The following is a 21,585-nucleotide window of genomic DNA, read 5'->3' as shown; positions in this document are numbered from 1 at the left end:
TCTTTCTTTTTGGGTCATACCTGGCAATACTCAGGGGTTACTCCAAGCTCTGCATTCAGGAATTACTCCTGGCGGTGCTCAGGGGACCATATAGGATGCCAGGGATTGAACCCAGGTCAGCCATGTGCAAGGCAAACGCCCTACCCGTTGTACTATCGCTCCGGCCTGGCAGGCTTTTCTAAGGAAACGTCTCAGGATCTCAGATTAATGCAACCAATCAAGATAATCCCACAAAGGCAAAATGACCAGATCTACAGTGGGAAAGGCTGCCAGGTACAAGCAATCTGCTCTAGCCTCCCAAGGGTTCCAGGGATCAGATTTACCTGGCAGAAAATATAAAATAACCAGGCATTAAGCACTCGATACCTTGCAGATGGCCCACCCGGATTTGATCTCCTACAGGGGTTCAATCGCCGGCAAGTAATTCCTGAGTGCAGAGCCAGGAATAATACCTGAGCATTTGCCCCCAAACAAAAACAAACAGAAAAAGGAAAATTTTTTTTTTTTTTTTTTTTTGCTTTTTGGGTCATGCACAGGGGTTACTCCTGGCTCTGCACTCAGGAATTACTCCTGGCGGTGCTCAGGGGACTATATGGGATGCTGGGAATCAAACCTGGGTCAACCGCGTCCAAGGCAAACGCCCTACCCGCTGTACTATTGCTCCAGCCCCAGAAAAAGGAAATTTCTTAAAGAAAACAAAACACTCGAGTGTATATACAAGAATGAAAGAAGAAACAAGAGTATAAAAATTATTGTGTTGGGGCTGGAGCAATACTACTTGCATGTGGCTGATCCCGGTTCAATTCCCAGCACCCCATATGGTCCCCCAAGTCTGTCAGAACTGACCCTGAGTGCAGAGCCAGAAGTATGTCCTGAGTACCACTAGGTGTGGCCCCCACAGACAAATAAAACATTAAACAGGGAGCTGGGAACATAGCCAGCAGTGAAGCACTCACCTGTTTTGCATGCTGGGGCCCTAGGCGCAATCCCTGGCACCACAAGTCCCCCTAACTCTGCTAGGTGCAACCCTCAAGCAACGAATGTATCAGGACTAGACCCCAAACACTGCTGGTTCTGACCCCCCAAAATGAATATGAGGTGGTGCTCATTATGGTAGGTGTCTCTTTGCAAGTATGAGCTACCAGGGGTAGAGCAATTGTACTACTAGCAGGTAGGGCACTTGCCTTTTTATGCGGGTTCAATCCCTGGCACGCCAAAGTCCTCTGAACCGGCCAGGAGTGACCCCTGAGCACAGAGCCAGGAGTAACCCCTAAGCACTACCAGGTATGGTCCCCTAATTTTTTTTAATAAAAACCTTGGGGCTGGAACAATAGTACAGCAGGGAGGGCGTTTGCCTTGCACACAGTCGGCCAGGGTTCAATCCCTGACATCTCATATAGTTCCCCAGAGCACTGCCAAGAGTAATTCCTGAGTGCAGAGCCAGGAGTAACCCCTAGATATCGCCAACGTGACCCAAAAAGCCAAAATAAGTAAATAAAAGAAGGGGTAAGTGGGGCCGGGCAGAGCTCAGGGCTGGAGCGTGTGTTGCATACAGGAGGCCTGAGGTTTCCCAGTACTGGAGGGTGCAATCCCTGAGCACAGAGTTGGGAGTAGCCCCTGGCATCTCTGGGTATGCCCCCAAAAACACAAGGGGGAAAAAATAAAGGTAGATTTTTTTGTGTGGGTTTTTTTTTTTTTTTTTTTTTTGCTTTTTGGGTCACACCTGGTGATGCACAAGGGTTTCTCCTGGCTTTGTACTCAGGAATTACTCCAGTGGTGCTCAGGGGACCATTTGGGATGCTGGAGATCGAACCTAGGTCGGCCGTGTGCAAGGCAAACACCCTACCCACTGTGCTATTGCTCCAGCCCCTAGAGGCAGATTTGAGGTGAAATGCTTCCAGAAAAGTGAGCAGTGAAATGGCTACAGGTGGGGGGGCCAGAACGAGTCTTACACGTGATCAACCTGGGTTCGATCCCTGGCATCCCATATAGGCCTGAGCATCGCTGGGAGTGACCCCCAAACAAAACCAAATTAAAATTTGTTGACGTGAATCTGGGGGAAAGTAAAAGGGTGGCGGGGTAGAGACAGAGTTGGGGGCGCTCAGGGGAGTTGAAATGGGGTTCAGGATTGGAGGGAGTTGGGGGGAGGGGTTGGTTCTAGCTAGTAGCCAGGTACAGGGTACCATGAACCTCCAGGCTGACATCAACAGCTCTCCCGGCTGCAAGCCAGCAAGAGGCAGGAAGCGGCACTAACTCCCAGAGTCCCCAACAGAGTCACGCCTGGTGTGGAGTGTCACTACAGAGACCCCAAATATGGGCAGAGAGGCTGGAAGGTGCTCATTCGAGGCCTGGCATAGCGGTTCTGGGGCATCAGCAGGGGGCCTGGGCGTGTGAGGCGGGGCTGCCCCGGGCCTGGGCCTGGCAGGGAGAACAGCGGCGCGTTGGCCCTAAAGGTACCCCTGGACCTCGGGCCTCAAGCCCACCTCCGCCGCTAGGGCTCACACCTTTGACTTGCTCTTCAGTCTCTGCTGTCTGAGGTGCCCCCCAACAATCTGTCTTGCAGGCCCCACCCCCTGGAAGCCCCCCACCAACCTTGCAGTGCTCACATCTCCCTAGGCCTCTTGTGCCTCCCCCAGGCGGCCTCTGAACCTGACCTTTCCTTCCCTCCCCTCTGTCTGCCCACCTCCTCCAGGAGACCCCCAGGCTGACGGACCCAGGAGTCACCTCTGGTTCTTGCAACAGAGACACACGTGTCGGCCCAAGCCAATAACCTGGGACCTCGCTCCTTGTTTCCCGGTCACAGCCCTCGCCACGGCTCACAGAACTGGGGGCCCCTGAGGCGTGGAGGGGTTCTCCGTTCTCTGGGAGATGCTGGATAGGCCGGGGTTGGGGACAGACAGCTCAGCCACCTGTGGTGCTCCTTGGCCTCTCTACATTACCACTCTGGCCTCTTTTGTTGTTGCTTAAAAACTTTATTTCCAGGGGGCAGAGAGAGAGTGAGCGAGCGAGGGCACAGGGCAGGGCGTCTGCCTTGCGTGTGGCCGCTGTGGGTAAGGTCCCTGGCACCCCGTAGGCATCTCCTGAGCGTACACCCGTGAGTAAGCCCTGAGAAGAGCAAGTGCAGACCAAGACCCAAACTTGATTTCCAGCAGCACAAGCGTTTTAAATCCAGACTTCAAGGAACCGACCTTGTCAGCAAGACTCCAATTCTCTGTTCGGAAAGTCATGGGCTGGAGATTAGACCAGCGGGGTGGGCACAGGCCTTGTAAACTGCCGACCCGGGTTCAATCCCTGGCATCCTGCCACCAGGAGTAACCCCTGAGTACTGCTGAGTGTGGCCCCAAACCAGACGATCAAAACAAGTCATGCCTTCCTCCTGAGAGGCTCCTCGTTTCCGGGCACCCCATCTTCAGGCTTTCTTCTCGGGGGGCCTAGACAAACTTCCGCCCAGAACTTCTACTTGGTCTCCCACCCGTCTCCCTTCTGCACCCTTCACCAAAGCTCCATTTCCACAGGAAAGAGACCAGTCCCTGGGCGTTTCCATGGGAAACACAACAGACGGCGTCCCGGGGAGCTGTGAGGGCTCCCCGCAGCCATCACAGACAGCAGATCCGCTCCACCTCCTCCTCGCACGCGTAGAACTTTTCAAACAGCTCCGGGGAGGCGCCGTTGCACTCAAACCACCTCCTCAGCGTGCCCAGGGCGCGGAGAGCATCGGCGTGGGTGGGCAGAACCTCCGAGCCGCTGTCTGCACTGTCTTCCTGGTCTGCGGCGCCTACCTCCTCTTTGCACGACGAGGATGCGGGCTGCTCGTCTTCAAGGTCCACAAAGCGGGCGAACTCCTCGGGGCTCAGCCCCCCGGGCACCGGGGGCATCGCAGAGGCACGGGCTGGGGCCAGGAGCGTCTTGTCCCGTGCCAGCCCTTCCTGAATGAAGCTGCCCACGATGAGCTGGGGAGGGACCTTGGCCCAGGCCGCTGCGGCCAGGTGCAGGGCGTCGAGGATGGTGAGACGGGCGCCCGCCTGGGCCAGCGATGTGCTGGGGCTCTGGCCCCGGGCAGCGGCCAACTTGCCCAGCAGCCGCAGTCGGTAATGGGTCTTGAAGGCTCGGATCACGGCCCTGGGCAGGGAGGGGGCGGTACCGGCCGGCAGAGGCAAGAGCCGCACATGGCAGAGCCCGGGGACACCTGCCAGCTCCTCCCCAGTGTGGGCAGCCAGCAGCAAGGCCACCTGCCGGCCCTGCCGCCCCATGTCCCGGTCAAGCTGTGCCAGCCACACCGACCAGGGGATGCCCGGCTCTGAGTGGAAGGAGGCAGGCAGAGCCTCACTCGTGACCCCGAAGAAGCATCCAGAAGCCGCCTGGGGCCCACTGATCACGAGTCGCCGTTTCTCTGTGCCCCCGCTGTTGGCACACAACAGCACGTGGACCTCATCAGAGGCTCCCACTTGGACACCGGGCACTGCCCGATAGAGCAAGGGCACTTGGGCACAGCCAAACACATCCTCTGGGGAGAAGTCTGCCAGGGAGAGAGGCCGCGGGGCCCGGGCCGGGGGTCTGGGGGGAGGCGGCTCGAGAGGGCAGGGGGCCAGCAGCCCCGGGCGCGCCCCGAAGCCCACGTTGTTGCGGCGTTTCCAGCGGACCAGCCAGCCGATGCTGGGCACGAAGTCCTGGCCCAGGAGGTCGGCCAGCTCCTTGGCCTTGTGCAGCAGCATGGGCCCCGTCACGTCCCAGGCCTTGGCGCGGGCGATGTGGTACCAGCAGAGCAGCGCCTCGTCGATGCCGCTGTACTTGGACTCGCGCTTGCGCTTGCGCTCCCGGTTGGCGGTGCCGCTGCTCCAGTCGGCCAGCAGCTTCTCCTTGTTCTTGCAGATGCGGGAGATCTGCGGCTGGGACACCCGGAAGCGCCGCGCCACCTCCGACTGTGACATCTTGGACTCGTCCAGCAGCTCCAGCACCTGGATCTTCTCGGCCAGGGAGAGCGCGTGCAGCTTCTTCTTGTGACTCAGCTCCATGGCTGCCCCGGCCGTGTGGGGCGCGGGGAGAGGCTGAGGCTGGAGGTGAGGGCAGCCCCCGAGGGGACAGACCCGCTGGCCACAGGGGACGGGCTGGAGCGCAGAGTGGGAGCCCAGGGATGTGGCCCCCTGAGCCGGGCCGCGGAGCCCACTGGTCAGAGAGGGGATCTGGGTGGGGAGGTGGGAGCTGGACTGGGGGAGAAGGATGAACAGCGGAGGGGACAGCTGCAGCGACAACAAAGGAGATGGCCCAGCAGGACCGGCTTGTGCTCAGCAGGGCAGGTGAAGGGGAGCGGGCGGCGCTGGGGGAGGGGTGCTGGCCCCGAGAGGGGTGGGGTGGGGGGCCTTGTCGGGGAGTGGACCAAGAGTTGAGGTCACAGGTGTACAGATGACAAAGAGGGGCGCGGGCGCTGAAGGAGCGCGGGTCATCCGGTGCTGGGTCCTGGGGCCCGAAGGTTGCGGGTCTCTTCCGGCGTGGGCGCGCAGGCCCGGAGGGCAGGTGCACGGGCGACAAAGGAGAGGGGTGAGGGGGCTGTGGGCAGCGAGAGCGGGTGTCCCGAGGGGCGTGGTGGTGCGGGAGGAGAGTGGCACCAACGCAGCGGGCGGGTGCGGGGCTCGGGACCCCGGCCGGCCTCTCCCCACCTCGACGCGGGGCCCGTCGGCGGGCCGGCCCCGGCGCCTGGACACCCGCCCGCCGGCCGGCCTCCCGCTCCCGGCCTCCCGCTCCGCACCCACCTCAGGCGCTCGTCCCGCAGCTCCCACCCCTGCCCCGGATCCCAGTCCCGCGGCTGGGCGCCACGACCCGGAGGGCGGCGCGGGCGGGCGGGCGAACGGGCGGCGGGTACGCGCACAGCGGGGCCCGGGCTCGCCCGCGCCGGGCTCTCCCGGGGCTGCAGGACCGCGGGGCGGCCGCTCGGCTCCCCCGCCGCAGCCCCGCCCCCTCGCCCCGATTGGCTCTTACGCCGCCCCGCCCCGCCCCGCCCCGCCCTCATTGGACGCTTCCGAAGCGGCGGTCCCTGAGCTCGGCAAGGGCGGGGGGCGCGGGGCGGAGCTCGGACGCGGCGGGAGACCCCAGATCCGTCTTCGCCAGCGGACCTGGCCATTGGGGCACCCCCAGACTCGGGGCAGCACTGGTACCCGAGCGCTGGCTGCGTCCCTGGGCGGACCCAGAAACCACATTTTCCAAATCGGGCTAACGTGGCTGAGAAAACGAACGCAAGCTTTAGGGGCAAAAGCCATCGCCGGCGCTGGCCTCGGGTCAACAGTCCAATTATCACAAACTTTCCCGGGGCCACAGCTAGGTCGGGCCAGTCAGGCCGGCCCGCCGGTAAGACCCGGTTCTTAGACCCCGGTCACTCCTTGTCTCGGCAACGCTGTTCTGCTTCTGCATGTTCTTGGATCGTTTCACCTGTGGTCCGGCGCTCCCAGCTGCTCCCCGCCCCTCAGGGTGGGAGGCTGCGGCCACACACCGGAGCTCCCACCTTCTGGCCACCCCCTTTACCCTTCTGTCCTATTTACCTCCGCTCTCACAAGCCCTTTCCAAATTTCCTTTCCCTTTTCCACCCCCTCTCATTTCTTTTCTGACCCTTAGTCCACTCAATCATCAGGGTTGGTTTTCAGTTCTACTTAAGTTTAGACTTGTTTTTTGGCCACAACTGGTGGTGCCATGGGGTGCCAGGGACCGCCAAGACTCCCTGGCCTGATCCTCATGCCACCCCCAGTCCCGAGAATCCTGCATCTTTTCTGAATGGCCCAAAACAGGCTCCAAGTTAACAGCCACTTCCAGATTGTTCCCAAAATTGCTCAGGATACTTCTGCGGCTGATTCACGTCTGCTTCTAAAAACTTAGATTTTTACAACATGTCTAGTGAAATACATGTGAGGATGCTGGCTGCAGGGCAGAGAAACATTCCTGCGTGTTTTCACATCCGGGAAGGGAAGGCCAAGCACCAAGACAGAGTCAAGCACAGCCCTGCTCCCCCAGTTCACATCTAGATCTGCTCAGGAGGCGTTAGTTTCCTTATAGGATTCTTCTCTATTTAGTGATCAAACCTCTAGACACATTTTAACTATATGAAGTTGCAAGGCCAACCAATCGCCATAAATCTGCCATTAAATCCAGCACAACTTTCTCAAAACCAACCAAGACTGAAGTACACAAGATGCTAAATATGATTGTAACTCAAATAATATAATAGTCAAAGCAACTTCACAAGTTTATGATTCTTTGGGGGGTGGGGGAGATGAGGTTGGCTCCATATCCAGAGGTGCTCATGGGGACCACATCTGGTGTGGGATTTGTAGCGGGGTCAGCAGCATGCAAGGTTAGCAATTTATCTCCTGTACACTGTCCTGCCCCATAGTTCTTTTTACTAAGGTGTGATTATAACTTGAACTTCTCCAAGAGATTAACCAATATACCCAAATTTTTTTGGGGGGCGTCACACCCGGTGATGCACGGGGGTTACTCCTGGCTCTGCACTCAGGAATTACTCTTGGCGGTGCTGGGGGGACCATATGGGATCAAACCCGGGTGCTGGGGGGACCATATGGGAATCAAACCCGGGTTGGCTGCGTGCAAGGCAAATGCCCTACCTGCTGTGCTATCACTCCAGCCCCACCAATATACCCAATTTAAAAATTGCTATTTGTGGGGGCTCAGGGACATGCATTTCAAAACATTGAAAACCCACTAACCCCTACACTAAGCAAAACTCAGAAAAAACAACTCGCTGTCCCCAGCAAGGGCACTTGCAAAGCAGCTGTCCTAAGCAGGAAAGGGAGTCGGAAGTGAACGCATCCAGCAGGGGGCTCTGTGTAAAAACATTTATTTGTACTAATGTTTCGAGTACAGGGACTAAGGAAAGAAAGAAAAGAAAAAGACTCCTCAACTCCAAAGCAACAAGTGAATTAGGGCCTGCCCATTGCCGAGGGGACGCGGCTCCAGGGTACCCTGGGAGGAACTGGCCCCCCACTATTTCACATCAGTGTCACCAGGCGGGAAATGCGGAATCGGGGTGTGAATACCTTACCAGCTGCTAGTGAGCGTGCAAGGGCAGAAGGTACTGTCCAGGCCGGCCCCCGGAGCCAGGAGCCGGGGAGAGCAGGAGGCAGAGCTTCCAATTCAGTTACGGGCAGGAGCTGAGTGCCCGGGTCCAGGAAGAACAAAAAAGGGGATTTCGGAGGTAGGCTTTTTCATCAAGTTAAAAAACAGGCACATTATCCAACATCTCCCTGCGGCCCCCAAGTTGCTGCCTTGGCCCCGACATTTCCCCGTCCCCACAAAGCCAAAGGAATAAGGGGGAAGGGCAGAAGATAGCAAGTCCCAAGGGTGCCGAATGCTTCGGTCGCTAGGGACCACCTGTGAGAGCAACCAGGTGAGCAAAAGGCAGAGTCCGGGTGAGCTGCGACTCCCCTGCGCTGGGGTGCAGTGGGGCGGGGCAGAGCCCGGGGGTGACCGAGAGCATCCTGGCTCAGCCAAGGATCCTGGGGAGCAGAGGTCAGGCGAAGCAGCGCGACGGGCAAGGAAAGCTCCTGCAAGCACGGCCTTGGTCGCCCGACCTGCGCCCCCGGGGAAAGGAAGCCCAGCCCGGCCCGGCCGGCCCCGCCACCAGATGGAGCGGAGAAGGAAGGAACTGCTCCCCACCCCTTCTCAGAGGCCAGGGCGCGGGCCCAAGGCAGGCAGAGTGAATGCATTCAGGAGCGCATGGGAAGCTGGCCCGCGGGGACGCTGGGGCAGTGCGCCTGGGCCTTCTCCCCAGGGCCTGGGGCTGAGGCGGTCAGAGCCGCCACCTCAGTCTGCTGCTGCCAAAGGCAGGTTGGCACGACCACCCCAAGGTTCTCTGGACTTGTGAAAGAGGAGGAAGAAGGACAAAGTGGGTATGAAAGACGAGAGAGGAAGGAGAGCCCTAGACGCGTGCGAGCGGCGCGGCCCATCAGGAGGAGTGCTGGTTCTGGTAGATGGACGCTTTCTCCTTCAGCAGGTCCAGACACAGGTGGCAGCTCCAGCTCCCTGCGGGGAAGCAAACGGGCGGGGGGGGGGGGGGGGTGTCACACACAGCCCGGACCCACTGCCCCACACCCCAGGCCCACCCGAACACTGCCATCAGCTACAGGACAGACACCCTCCAGGAGCACAGGAGCCCGGGGAACCCGAGCCCCAAAGAACCTCTGGGTCTGCAAGGAGCTCCAGAAGTAGTTCCCAGAGACAAGTTGGCTTCACCTGGAGTCCCATTCTGAGCATGGCCCCTCAGGCCTCCTGCTTGTTAAACCAGAACCAGAATGTTCCTTTTTTGGGAGAGGCACACACCGGCGGGGGTGGGGGGCAGGTTGGCCACATCTGGTGATGTTTAGGGGCTGCTCCTGGGACCGTGCGGAGCCAAGGATGGAATCCAAGAAGGCAATCTCCCGGGAGGCCTAGGCACATGCTTTTCTTTGGGAGAGGGTGCCTCTATGGCTGGTTGGTTCTGTATTTTTTGGACCACACCCAGTGATGCTCGGGGGTTGGGGGGCCATATTGGATGCCGTGTGCAAGGTCAGTGGCCTACTCTCTGGCCCCCATATAGGATAAATACAAAATTCTATGTTATCTTGATTATTTTTTTTTTGCGTTTTGTTTTCAGACCACACCCACTGTGTTCAGGGTTTACTCCTGGTGGGCTCAGGAGACCGTATGTGGCACCAAGGGCTTGGCAGCTGCATACAAGCTAAGCACCTGAGCCACTGTACTCTCTGCCCCTGTATGTTGTTTCACCGCTCAAGACAAAACACGCCACTTCTCCACAAGCAGATCGGTAAACTGGGCAGGGCGTAGACACACCGCCACATCAGAGGCCTCCCTGGAGGGGACAGCAGTCTGCCTCCTCCCCATGACACTACCCTGTCCTTGGCGACACTGACAGTTAAGGGGAACCGTTGGACTGATTTTTGTTTGGTGGTCCTTGGCCCGTACCTCATGGTACTCAGGGGACCATGCAGTGCCGGGGATCAAACCCAGTGTTCCCCATGCTTAGGAGATGCTCCAAATCTCAGAGCCCTCTCCTTGGCTCAACTTTCAAATCCCCCCCACCCCATGCCTTTTAAAGATTTGTGGCTGGCTGCCCAACTTTTTGGTGGCACTACTGACAGCAGCATCTGTAAACCCACAGCTTCAGGAAATGAACTGCCAGCGTGTATGTGTGTGTGTGAGTGTGTGTATGTGTGTATGTGTGTGTGTGCGGGGGAGGGGTCAGGCGGGGAGCAGTGGGCACTGCCCATCAAGTCTGGAGAGCTGATACCAGCGTGTCCGTCAGACAAGCTCCGAGCCAAGTTTTTGGATGGGAGGAGGCAGATCCAACACTGCCAGTGACCGTCTCTCGGCAAGTCCACACAGCCCTGGCGAATACCGTGCAAATGGGAATCCCGTGATGCTAAGATGCAAGAAACGCCTCTGAACCAAACAACTAAGTGCCAACTCCTACCAATTGATTTTCTGGGGGGTGGGGAGTGCAGGACCACACCGCAGTGCTCAGGCGACCATATGCAGCCTCTGGCTACAAAGCAGGGTAGATGGGATGCAAGGTGAGCACTTTAATCCGGACACTATCTCTCTAGCCCCGGGACTCCTGAATTTGGAATAAAGAACTGCTGAGAAAACTGATTTGCAGGGCCCGAGTGGGAACACAGCTGGCAGGGAGCTTTCCTTGCAAGCTCCCTTCCCGAGTTCAATCCCCGGCAACCCAGACAGTGCCGAGCATCAGGAGAGACCCCTGAGTGCAGGGCCAGGAGGAAGCTCCCAGCTGGTAACGGGAGCGCTGGACAGAGACAGGCGGTGCCAGCTTACCTTCCGGAGGCTCCGACATGGACGGAGTGAGACAGTACATGTGGTAGCCGCGGTCACAGTCGTCACAGAAGAGCAGCTGGTCCTGTAGAGAGGAGGGGTGGGGACGAGTGACCACGGGCTCCAGGCGGGCAGTGGGAACAGTGCTGCAGACTGTGGCTATGTCCAAGAGAACAGGGCAGGGAGCGGCGGCAGCCCAGGCGGCCGGGCAGGTGCCTCCCGATGCGTCCTTATGGGACCTCCCAGCTCCCAACAGCTCGCCCACTGCGGGAAGGCTCCTGCGCCCACGTGGTCTCAGGACACCCAGCGACACCTGGCTGCCTCAGGCCTCGCGCAAGCTGCTCCTTTCTTGGCAACGTTCTTCCGTCACAGTGGCATGCGGGTCCCTCTGTGACACCGTCTCCTGACTACCTAACTCGGCTACCCAGTGACTCTGCCGTTACTCACTTCCTTCTCTTCTCAGCACATCACATCACCAAAATGTCACCGACATCCATGATCCTTGGTGTCCCCATGGAGCGTTGAATGTGACAACGCCCTCCCTGTTCTCGCTCAGTGCCTGGAGCGCACCTGGCACCCAGCACGTGCCATGAGAACCTGCCAGACCAACCCGAGTTCCGGCTGGGACGCTGGGGGGGGGGGGGGGGGGCCTGCTCGCCAGACCAAGGAAGCCACGGAGGGGGACAGAGGAGGAGCGCACAGGGGGACACGCACGTCGTTCTCGGAGGTGCCGCAGATGTTGCAGCACTTGCACTCGATGCACTGCCAGCGGTAGGTCTTCACCGCCGCCATCATCACCGGCGTGAACTGCAGGCAAGACGGGTGCCCTGTGGGGGGGTGGGAGGAGCGAGTGAAACAGGCGCCTGCGCACTGTGACAGCCCCTGGGCGTGGGGGAGAGCGCGTGGGAGCGGTGCTGGCGGCGGGCGTGGCGGTACCTGAGCGGCCACAGTCGGAGCAGGACACCAGCTCCTCGGGCTGCCCCGTCTTCTTGTTGATCTTGGAGTCGCCCAGGCAGAAGTCGCAGTAGTTGTTGGGCAGGGCCAAGCCATCGGGGCCCTTCTTGGCTGCGGGGAGAGCGAGAGCTCTGAAGCCACCTGCGCCACTTGGCAGCAGGCCCCTGCCCTGGCCCCGCAGCTTACATTTCTGCTCCTCGGCCCTCTGGGAGACCGGGGTGGGCGGCTGCGAGTCCTCCTTGTCCTCGCCCTCCTCCTCAGCCAGGTGCGAGTGCGCGTAGTGGTAGCTGAGGCCCGGCCGGTTCTTGTAGCGCTTCCCACAAACTGAGCGGGGAGAAGACCACGACAACAGGGTGAGGGTCCCAGCGTACCTCACCCATCCCTCCGGGCGGGGGCTTCCACTGACCTGCCCGGGCGCACGCTCACAGGGCCACCTCCCCTGGGTCAGGGGTCAGGAGCAGGCCCCGGGCATCGCCCCCGCCCTGCTTCCCAGCTAACGCCCAGCCCACGGCCAGCTTTCCCCGTCCACACCGGCCGGCTAGGGGGCCCAGCCCTGACCCGCCCCTGCTCCCTCTGGGAATGGTCCTGGAAGGAAAAGGAGTATCTGGAGTCTTGCAGGCAAGGGACTCCAAATTGACCCAGAGCCCAGCTCTGCTGAAGTGGACAGAGGTGCAGGGAGCAGTGTGGCCAGGCTCGCCCGCCGCTCTCCAGAGAAGCCCCAAGACCCCCACAGCCAAGCCCTGCCCAGCCCCTCCGACCAGCAAGGAGCAGATTCCCAAGAGGCATCTGGAAACCTTGAGAGTGACAGCACGGGCCGCATGTCAGGGGACAGAGGGGAGAGGACAGGTGAGGAGGTGGCGGGAGGCAGGGACCTGAGTCGACCACCGAGTGTGTGTCTTGGGGCAGGGGGAGCAGAGGGCTGTTGGTAACGGGCCCCCTGCCCTGCTCTGAGGCCACCCCATGCAGTGGGCCCAAGCAGCCCCGGAGCGAGCCTGGGGGCCAAGCGGCGCGAGGGGCACGTCCAGACGGTGACGGGGAGCGCACAGCGGACACCCCGCCCCTCCCCCGGCCATTCCAGAGACTGTGAAACCAGCGGCACAGATGAGGCGCAGACACACACAGGAGGGAAAAGGGACAGGAAAACCACAAGTCTGAAAAGTGGAGAGAGCTACCTCTCTGGGGCGCTTTCGAGGTATGCTTTTGTTTGAAACTATCTGAAAGACAGAAAGAAAAGTCATGAGAAGAAGGCCTCGACACACTCGAGACAGGAGCGGCGCGGCAGGAAAGCGGAGCAGACCAGAGAGAGGCCCAGCGGCGACGGTGCTCCCAGAGCGGAGGGACAGAGTGGGGCGAGTCAGAGAGGGAGAGTGAGGACAGACACCGGGGACCTGGGCCGGGCTCTGGGGCCGTGGCTGGAGCTGGGCCGGCAGACCCGGAGGTCGACCGGCCTGCTGTGCGCGCCCCCCACCCCCGCCCCCCAGGGCAGCGGGAATCTGGCCCCGAGCATGCAGGCCCCCATCCAGTAGCAGAGGCCAGGGCCTTGCAGGGTCTCAGAGGGCACAAGCTGCCAGGCAGGACAGGAGCCCAGGCTCAGTTTCCCCTCTAAGCGCGGACACCCTCCCCTCCTCTCCTCTCCCGAGCACACCCCGCCCCGTGGCAGGCACTCACTGTCGCAGGCATAGGGCTTGTCCCGGTCCTCCAGGATGGAAGCGTCCAGCTTCTTGCGGGCACTGCCCACGCCTTTACCCTGCGAAGAGCCACAAGATGCCCTGACTAGGCTGTCAGGCCCCAGGGGGCCCACCCACCCCCCCACCTCAGAAAAGGTGGCAGATCTCCGAAGAAAGGGACAGAGGTCACAAAAAGCCACAAAGCAGCAGGCTGCAGGGCCCCCTCGCTCCCACCCTTCCTCCCGCGCCGGGCCCCTCACCTTGGATTTGCCCTTGCCCCGGCGCTTCGGAGTGTCTTCTTCATAGTCCTCATCGTCAAGGTCGTCGAGGAAATCATCCGGTTCTAGGATGCGCTGAGAGGTCAGGACGGGTTTTATGGGGGTTTTTCTGGGCCACACCGGCAATGCTCAGGGGTTACTCTTAGCTCTGGGCTCAGGGATCACCCCTAGAGGTGCTGAGAGCACCGTATGGGCTGCCGGAGATTGAACCCGGGCCAGCCACAGGCAAACGGTCTCCCCGCTGTGCCATCACCCTGGCCCCTCTGTTTGGTTTGGGGCCACACCAGGTGATGCCCAGGGGTATTCCTGACTCTGGTCCCCTTCCAGTCTCACTTCTCAGCTCTAAGAGCCGTGGGGTCAGGAAGATGGCCGAGGGGGGCGCGGCATGGAGGCCCAGCTTCCGTCCCGGCCACGCCAGGTGCAACCCTCGAGCATAAGGTAAACATGAGCTCACGGGAAGGTTGTGTGTAGGTGTCCAGGGATTTGAGCCAAGACTGTGACATCAGGACTTCCTCCTGTCTCTGTGGTGAGGGATGACTCCTGGCGGGCCTTGGGGAACCCCATTCGTTGCTGGGGACAGCACCCGGGCTGGCTGTGTGCGAGACAGGCGGCTCACCCACTGCACTGGCTCTCTGGCAGCTGGGAAGGATTTTAAAACTGCTCCCTTTGGCGCTGCCAAGTGTGGACTGCAGAGGGAGCATTGAGCACAGTGCCTGGCAGGTTTGTAGCTCTCCTACCTTCCTATCTTTCGGCCCTCCTGGTGGTGCTCAGAGGCCGTAATGTTGGGGCTACTGCGTGCCGAGCGCGGGCCCTCCCAGTACTACCCCAACCTTTAGCTCTTGTTTAGTTTGTTTTTTGGGGGCCACACCTGCTAGTACTCAGAGGTTTCTCCTGGCTCAGTACCCTGAGGCCACTCCCAGTGGTACTAAGGGGATCGAGTCTGAGATTCCTTCCTAGTCAGCTGAGCACTGTCCCTAGCCTGCAGACATATCTCCCGTCATCTGCACGACCTAAAGTACCAAAATCCTCTGTGAAAGGGAGTAAGCGTGCCTGTATGCGGAGGTAAGGAGCAGGACAGACTGGACAGATGGCCAAATGGCCATGGCCCCGACAGTCACAACACAGGACTGTCGTGAGGTGCAGGGGTCTGCGCCTGGCCCCCCGCTGCTGAAGCCATTCCGTTCACAGGGTGGCCTCTGAAGCAGAGGCGCTGGCCGGTGCCACCAGTGTTAGTCACGTACCTTCCGCGCTCGACTGTTGGTCACAGGGAACTCGCCCAGGCTGTCGTCGTCCACTCGGGGATCCGGGGCACCTCGCTTCTCCAGGGGGTCCGTGCGCAGCAATGCCTCTAAACTACTGCCATCCTGAGAGATGAGCCCCTCCTTCTTCAGGGTCTGGTCTGTGTCTGCAAGCAGAGTCGGGGCAGGGCAGGCTCAGTGCGAGGCGCCCACTTGGGGCTCGAGGGCTGGGCCAGCCCCAGGCCAGTCGCTGCCTTCAAGTTCCAGAACCAAGACACCATGCTGACTCAGTCCCCAAGCTTCTCTATTTCCCTGACTCCCCGACTATACTGGGTTCTTCTGTTTCTGATGCCACCTCTGGGAGTGCTCAGGAACCATATGGGACGCTGGCGACGGAACCCAGGCTGACCGTGTGCAAGGCGAGTGCCCTCCCCACGGTGCTCTCGCCCCAGCCCCTAAACGGGGTTCTTTAGCAGGATTCACATCTTAACTCTCTTCCTGCTTCTGCATGACCTGGGGCACGGCGCGATCGCAGCAGGCTCTCTAGCTACGAGGGGCGCGTGCGTCACCTGGTTTAATAGATGGGAAGGAAAGTCTTGGGTCTTCAGGAGGGTGGGCTCGCCGCTTTTTCCGCCACCGTCGGGCCGGGTAGGAGTACAGCTGCCCCGAAGCTAATCCTATGGCAAGGGGAGAGAGGGAGATCAAGACCAAAGCCAGTTATGAGAAATACTATCAACCAGTGACCAACAGGGCCCCTGAGTTCCAAAGCACACCAGGAGTCAGGACAGTGAGGAGAGGGAAGGAAGGTGAAGTTTATTTAAAAACAAAAGCAAAAACAAAAAAAACCCACCCAAACATCGAGTCGTCCCCCAGAACACCTTTAAACAATCCCTCCCCCCCCTTTTGAGACAAATGTAAGCTTAAGAGATTGAATAACACATAGTTCTAGAAGCCGCTGCAGGGCAGAAAACGAACAAGCCGGTGGGATCCTGTGTGCTCAGGACACGGGTGGGAAGCAGGGAGCCTAATCCCAGGCACATGCCCTAAGTTATGAGAAATACTATCAACCAGTGACCAACAGGGCCCTGGTTGGTCGACGGCGGCTGCTTCCTCCCGCCGGGCCGGGAGCCTCACCTGGACCACGATGCCGCTTCTCCATCCAGATGTAACAGTTGCTCTGGGCGACTCCCGTCTGTGAGTCCAGGAACGGCAGGCGCACGCTGCGCTCGGCACAGAGGCGGGCATTGTAGTTGTGGCACTGCTCCATGGCATCCTTGTAGTACTGCTCCCCCAGGCTGCAGGGAGAACCAGGCGTGTGTGTGCCGGCAGGGTGGAGCGGGGCTGGCACCGAGCTCGCCCTCGCCCTCGCCATCTGCTTCTCCCAGGCCCGAGGGACTGCGAGTCTGGCTCTTTAGTTCGACCTGCCTGCAGTTCAGCCTCGTGAGACCTCCAGCGTCTCCGTCAGCTATTATGAGGAAAGGCACTTTACAAATAAATTACCATCAGGAACACATGATTTCATCATGTGTCTACTCAGACTTCAGTCTGAGCCACAGGCGGGCAGAAACCCACGTTCGCAGGGTCTCTCGCGCGGCCGGTTTCCTGTGCAAGTCCAGACGCTGCTTCTCCCAACCCGCTGCCCACTCCTTCTAAAAAATCAAATGATCTTGTACATTACTACATTATGTCGCGGGGGCAGGGAGATGAGCCCAGGACCAGAGCACGTGCTTTGCACGCACCAGTCCCAAGCTTCGGCCCTCAACACTGCATGCTCCCCGGAGCAACCGCCAAGCACCCCGAGGTGAAGCTCGAGCACCACCAGGTTTGGCCTCAAGTTTTAAAATATAAAAGTGGGGCCAGAACGACAGCGCCACAGGTGGGGCGCCTGGCTTGTATGCTGCCGACCTGGGTTTGATCCCATAGGGTCCCCGAATGCCAGGAGTCATACCTGAGTGCAGAGCAGAGGTAAGCCCTGAGCACCACCGGGTGTGGCCCCCAGACAAAACATATAGAATCTATACTTGATATACGTTATATAAGACAATATAAACTACAATATGTATTAAACAATATGTTAATACTGTGGTAGAGCTATACCATAAAATTGTGTCACTAAAAAGAAAAAAGAAAGAGTATGGGGCCAGAGAGATAACAAAGACAGAGTAGGGGGGAAGGCACTTCCCTCGAATGTGGCTGACCCTGGCTCAATCCCCAGCACCACCTCACGGTCCCCTCGGCACTGGCAGGACCCCTGAGCACAGAGCTGGGAGCAAGCCCTGCATCCTGGGCGTGGCCCAACCCCTTCCCCCACCCCAAATAGAAAGGGGAGAAAATGCTTCATATACTGATATTAAATAATCTCCAAGAGTGGCAAAAAGCCGAGAAGTGCAATGGGAGCTGCCGTGTGTGTGGTAAGCAAGTAAGAGAAACTGCAGGTTTTCAGAAAAAACAGACTACAGGACTTTATTGTATGTATCATTTAATATGTTTTTATTCTTTTTTTGGTCACACCCAGCGACGCTCAGGAGTTACTCCTGGCTCTGCACTCATGAATTACTTCTGGCAGTGCTAGGGGATGCCTGGAATCAAACCCAGGTTGGCCACGTGCAAGGCAAACTCCCAACCCACTCAGGCTTCACATTTTATGTTTTGTTTCTCTTTGGGGGGTGGGGGGTTTGGGCCACACCTGGCTGTGCCGAGGGCTTACTCCTGCAAGGTAAGAGCCTTCCCTGCTGTACTCGCCCTCTGTATGTTCTAAATGCTTTCTACTGTCTTTGTTTTTTGGTTGTATCTGGCAGTGCTCAGGGATCAGCCCTGGCGATGCTCAGGGGACCATGCTGTGCCAAACCCAGGAAGCTGCAGCAAGGCACACGCCCCGACAGCTCGTTCTCCGCCCCTTTATCTTTTGGATCCTGAATCAGGTATTTAACTGGCTGATTCTAATTTTACAGTGAACAGAAATCAAATGTACTCCCGTGCCTGTGCTCGCAGCCTTTTTACCAGCACTAATCTATAGACACCAGCTTTCTCAATGGCCCTTTTACCAGCACTAATCTATAGACACCAGCTTTCTCAATGGCCCCCGGAGGCTCTTCGCCTTTCTCACAACACTCGCACGGGAAAGAACTGTCGTGAAAACATTCACCCTGGAATCTGAATACGGGCAAGCCGTTACTGATGTGCTATAAAGTCAGGCAAAAGCAGAGTGCTCCAGCTCTGAGAGTCTACAAAGCCAATCTTGTCCCCCTCCATCAGGATTTAACAAATACTGGAGCATGAGCTAATTACACCATGACATCCCCACCTATTGGGCCAATCTTGCTCCCCGACCCCTCCCCCAGCCCTTAGGCCACATCTGGTGGTACAGGGGGTTGCTCCTGGGGGCTGCTCTCAGCACTGCAGGGGGAACTAACTGCACAGTGCCAAAGATTGAATCCGGGCCTCCCCCATGTGCGAAGAATGCCCCCCGGCGCTCTGGGCTAGTTCCCTGGCCCCTATTTGGCCAGTCTTACAATAAACTCAGGACAGACTGTGTTCCTTGGATCCGCCAGCACCCACCATGTCTGGGACACCTGGACCTGAGATTTGCGGAAAGGCTGGTTGGACTGCAAGTCACAGAGCGAATGGAAACAGCCCCTCAGCCCCTAGAGATCCGGACTCCTTTGCTGAAGGAGGGAGGCAGGACTGAAAATGCGCTGGCAGTCGTGAGGCACAGCAGGGAATAAGGAACCTAAACTAAGCGACACCAGCAAACCCTTCTCGGGGCTGTGAAAGGGGCTTTCACTGGGACCCGCAGTGGGCCACTTCCGCACAGTCACGCATCTCCCCAGCAACTGAGAAAGACAGAGCGCACACCGGAGCGGCGCCGACGGCATGAGCTGTAAGGACGGTACTCCCAGGCAGGCGTTCACTCATGCTGGAGCGAAGGCACAGCGGGCACCCGAGCGCCTGCCTGGAGGAGGCAGTCACATCGGCACTACACAGGAAAATGGGACCAGGCTGAGCGCAGCAGCGCCTTTGTCTCTGCAGAGGGAATGCTGACACGGGAGTCAAACGGAAGGAAGGGCCCAGGGGCTGAAGCTGCAGAGTCCCAGCAGGGAGGCCAGAGTGTGGGAAACGGAGGAGCAACGGTCTCTCAAAGCCCTTCACTTGAGCTGACATTTCAGAAGGGGAGGCACACAGGAACTGGGAAGAAATCATCAGTAGAGGGCCGGAGAGAAAGTCCAGCGGGTAGGGTGTTCGCACGCAGCCAACTTGGGTTCGCTTCCTGGCAGCCCATACGGTCCCCCAAGCACCGCCAGGATCATCCCTGAGCGCAGAGCCAGGCGTTACCCCTGAGCACAGTCGGGTGTGCCCTCCCCCAAAAAGTTGCAGGGAAAACATCTAGAGAGAGGGGGGAGGAGAGCAGGGGAAAGAGGGAAAGACGGGGGGATGGGAAAGAAAGAAAAGAGGGAGAACAACCAAGAGGCCTTACAATACTCCAGGCTCCTCTGCAAAGGGTGGAATCTGTGTGATCGCCGCAACTCAAGGGAGCCCCCCGCAACTACTGCACCAAATGGGGCCACAGCCCCACCAGAGCGAGCCCACCGGAGCCGGGAAACCAATCAGAACTCAGGGCTCCAATCCCAAGAACCGGCAAGCTCAGAATCTTATTACCTGATTCAACAGGTTTCAAACCCAGCCAGCAGCCAAAGTTATTCGATTACGCCCCTCACTAAAAAGAAAGGCCCAGAAAGACTGCCAATCCCGATCCATCCTTTGGGAAGCACAAGAGACCCCAGAGAGAGGGACATTCGTCTTCCACAACAAGCAGCCGTGAGAGACAAAACACACCAGGCTGAAGATGGGGCAGAAAGTCAGCTGGCCCCGAGGGGATGGGGGGCGCGCGCAGAAGCCCCCACCTTTGAAAGTCCAGCGAGGAAATGCTAGAATTTGAGCAGAATGCTGGTTTCTCATTCCCCCGGAGCAGGACAGGGGCTGCGGACCCCCGGGACCTTTTCCATCTCTCTAGGTCCTGGTCCCTGGTGGCCCGACCTCCCACCACAGAAAATCCCATTAACTTGGACCCTCAACACCCAGGACAGTGGCCATCACCCTGCCCCAAACCCCTGTAAGAAGCTTGGATTCTCTTTCACTGAGGAGTGGGGGGAAACGGGGTTGGTGTGTGTGTGTGTGTGTGTGTGTGTGTGTGTGTGAGAAACTTGGATTTAAAAAAAAAAATCTCCCCTGCCCCTGGGGAATGAGGGGAACCGAGCCAGTCTGAGTCAGGAAGGAGCACCGGATACAGGGTAGACCAACAGCGTCATTTCGAAATCGAGGGAAATGTCAGCCTGGAGCGCGCCGGGAAGGAGAGTGGAGTGGGCAGATCCGAGAGCGAGCACAGCGCTGCTGGCAAGCGGGAGGCTGAGAGCCAGTCAAAAAAAAAAAAAAGGCAAAAAACCGCAAGAGGAGGAGGAGGCACTTAGCTTAATGGAAGTGGGAGGGCGGCCTCGCGCGCGGCTCCGGCGGGGGTGCAGCGTGGGGCCCTGCAAACCCGCTCCTGGGAAAAGGGGGCTCGGACCCACACAAAGGCGGAGGAGCCCGGGAGCCCCTTGCAACCGGCCCCCGACCACGGTGCCCTGGTCACCCAGCCCCAGCCCCGCAGCGCCGCATCCTCCCCCCTGTACCCAGCCCCTTCTCCTGTTCCAGAACCGCTCCGCAGCCCACTTCAACTCTTGGGGGGCGGCGGGGGGTGGGGAGGGGGGCTGGGGCAAAGCAAGTCCCGCAGCTCCTGCAGCTCACGGCCCTGACTCCGGCAACTAACTTTGCGGGGAGCCCGACCCGCGCCCCCCCGAGGCCGCCCACCCGGGGGTCGACCCAAGGCGGCCTGGGCAGCTCCTGGGCAGCCCCCGGGTGGTCTCCCCCGAAGTCCCTTCCCTTCCCTCCGCCGCCCCCCGGGACGTGGGCTCCCGCCCCTCTACCCCGGCCCGGCCGCCCCGGGGCTCGCTCGCTCTCCCCCGCCGGCCCCGCGCGCGCTGACGGCGGCTCCGTGTGGCCCCCGCGGGGCCTCCACAAGTTTCCAAAGAAGCGCAGCGTCTTCCCGGAGTCCGCGGCGGCCCTCCCCGCTAGGAGTCGCCCCCAGGCCGCCTCGGGCGCGTCCCTGCCTCCGCGCCCTTCCTCCCCGCCTGCCCGCCGCCCCGTCCCGACTCCCCGGGCTCCTCCCCACACCCCCCGGCCTAGGGGACGGGGAAAAGGGCACTCACAGCTTCACTACATTTTCCACCACGGCCGCCATCTTCCCTGCCGCTCTGCCTCAGGCCGGGAGGCCCGGAGCCCGCAGCGCGCAGGCGCCGGAACCGCTCCGGGGAGCCGGGCTGCTCGTCCCTCTGCGCAGGCGCCGGGACCGCTCCGGGGAGCCAGGCTCCATTCGCTCTGCGCAGGCGCGAACCGCTTCGGGCAGCCGCGCTCCCATCTCTCTGCGCAGGCGCCGGGACCGGTCAGGGACGAGCGGGGGGCTCCAGTCTCTGCGCAGGCGCCGGCAGGGCGCGCGCCCGGGAGCGAGCGACGGAGAACGAGCTGGCTGAGACTCTGGGCCCCCGGCGGCCTCGGCGGCCTCGGCGCAGGCGCAGCGGAGGTGGC

The 21,585-nt window shown here is 59.8% G+C and overlaps 2 protein-coding genes across 4 annotated transcripts; both read right to left on the bottom strand.

Moving 5' to 3' along the window:
- Nucleotides 1–3,397: 3,397 nt before the first annotated feature.
- Nucleotides 3,398–5,081, bottom strand: TIGD3 (tigger transposable element derived 3). Its single transcript, XM_056131621.1, has one exon. It carries the CDS (start codon nt 5,010–5,012, stop codon nt 3,597–3,599), a length of 1,416 nt encoding a protein of 471 aa, XP_055987596.1. The 5' UTR covers nt 5,013–5,081; the 3' UTR covers nt 3,398–3,596.
- Nucleotides 5,082–7,824: 2,743 nt separating this feature from the next.
- DPF2 (double PHD fingers 2) lies at nt 7,825–21,362 on the bottom strand. Of its 3 annotated transcripts, XM_056131624.1 has the most exons (12): nt 21,210–21,362; nt 16,102–16,262; nt 15,537–15,644; nt 14,971–15,134; nt 13,712–13,804; nt 13,453–13,531; nt 12,957–12,998; nt 11,971–12,108; nt 11,767–11,895; nt 11,545–11,657; nt 10,834–10,915; nt 7,825–9,024 (listed from the first exon to the last, which is right to left on the bottom strand). In XM_056131624.1, exons 1-12 carry the CDS (start codon nt 21,239–21,241, stop codon nt 8,948–8,950), a joined length of 1,218 nt encoding a protein of 405 aa, XP_055987599.1. In that variant the 5' UTR covers nt 21,242–21,362; the 3' UTR covers nt 7,825–8,947. The 3 variants fall into 3 exon arrangements, with proteins under 3 accessions (XP_055987599.1, XP_055987600.1, XP_055987598.1); XM_056131625.1 differs by lacking the exon at nt 12,957–12,998; XM_056131623.1 differs by lacking the exon at nt 12,957–12,998 and having other exon boundaries at nt 11,767–12,108.
- Nucleotides 21,363–21,585: the final 223 nt, after the last annotated feature.

This window comes from Sorex fumeus, unplaced genomic scaffold, assembly GCF_029834395.1.
Source record: "Sorex fumeus unplaced genomic scaffold, SorFum_2.1 ptg000093l, whole genome shotgun sequence".
NCBI lineage: Eukaryota > Metazoa > Chordata > Mammalia > Eulipotyphla > Soricidae > Sorex > Sorex fumeus.
This window is presented reverse-complemented; position numbering and strand designations above follow the sequence as displayed.

Excerpts from the sequence above, each read along its gene's own strand:
- TIGD3 (XM_056131621.1), bottom strand. The coding sequence starts at position 5,012 with ATGGAGCTGAGTCACAAGAAGAAGCTGCACGCGCTCTCCCTGGCCGAG.
- DPF2 (XM_056131623.1), bottom strand. The coding sequence starts at position 21,241 with ATGGCGGCCGTGGTGGAAAATGTAGTGAAGCT. Across the intron at positions 15,645-16,101 it reads GAAGCGGCATCGTGGTCCAG|GATTAGCTTCGGGGCAGCTG; the intron begins GTGAGGCTCCCG and ends CCCTTGCCATAG. Across the intron at positions 15,135-15,536 it reads CTTCCCATCTATTAAACCAG|ACACAGACCAGACCCTGAAG; the intron begins GTGACGCACGCG and ends CTCTGCTTGCAG.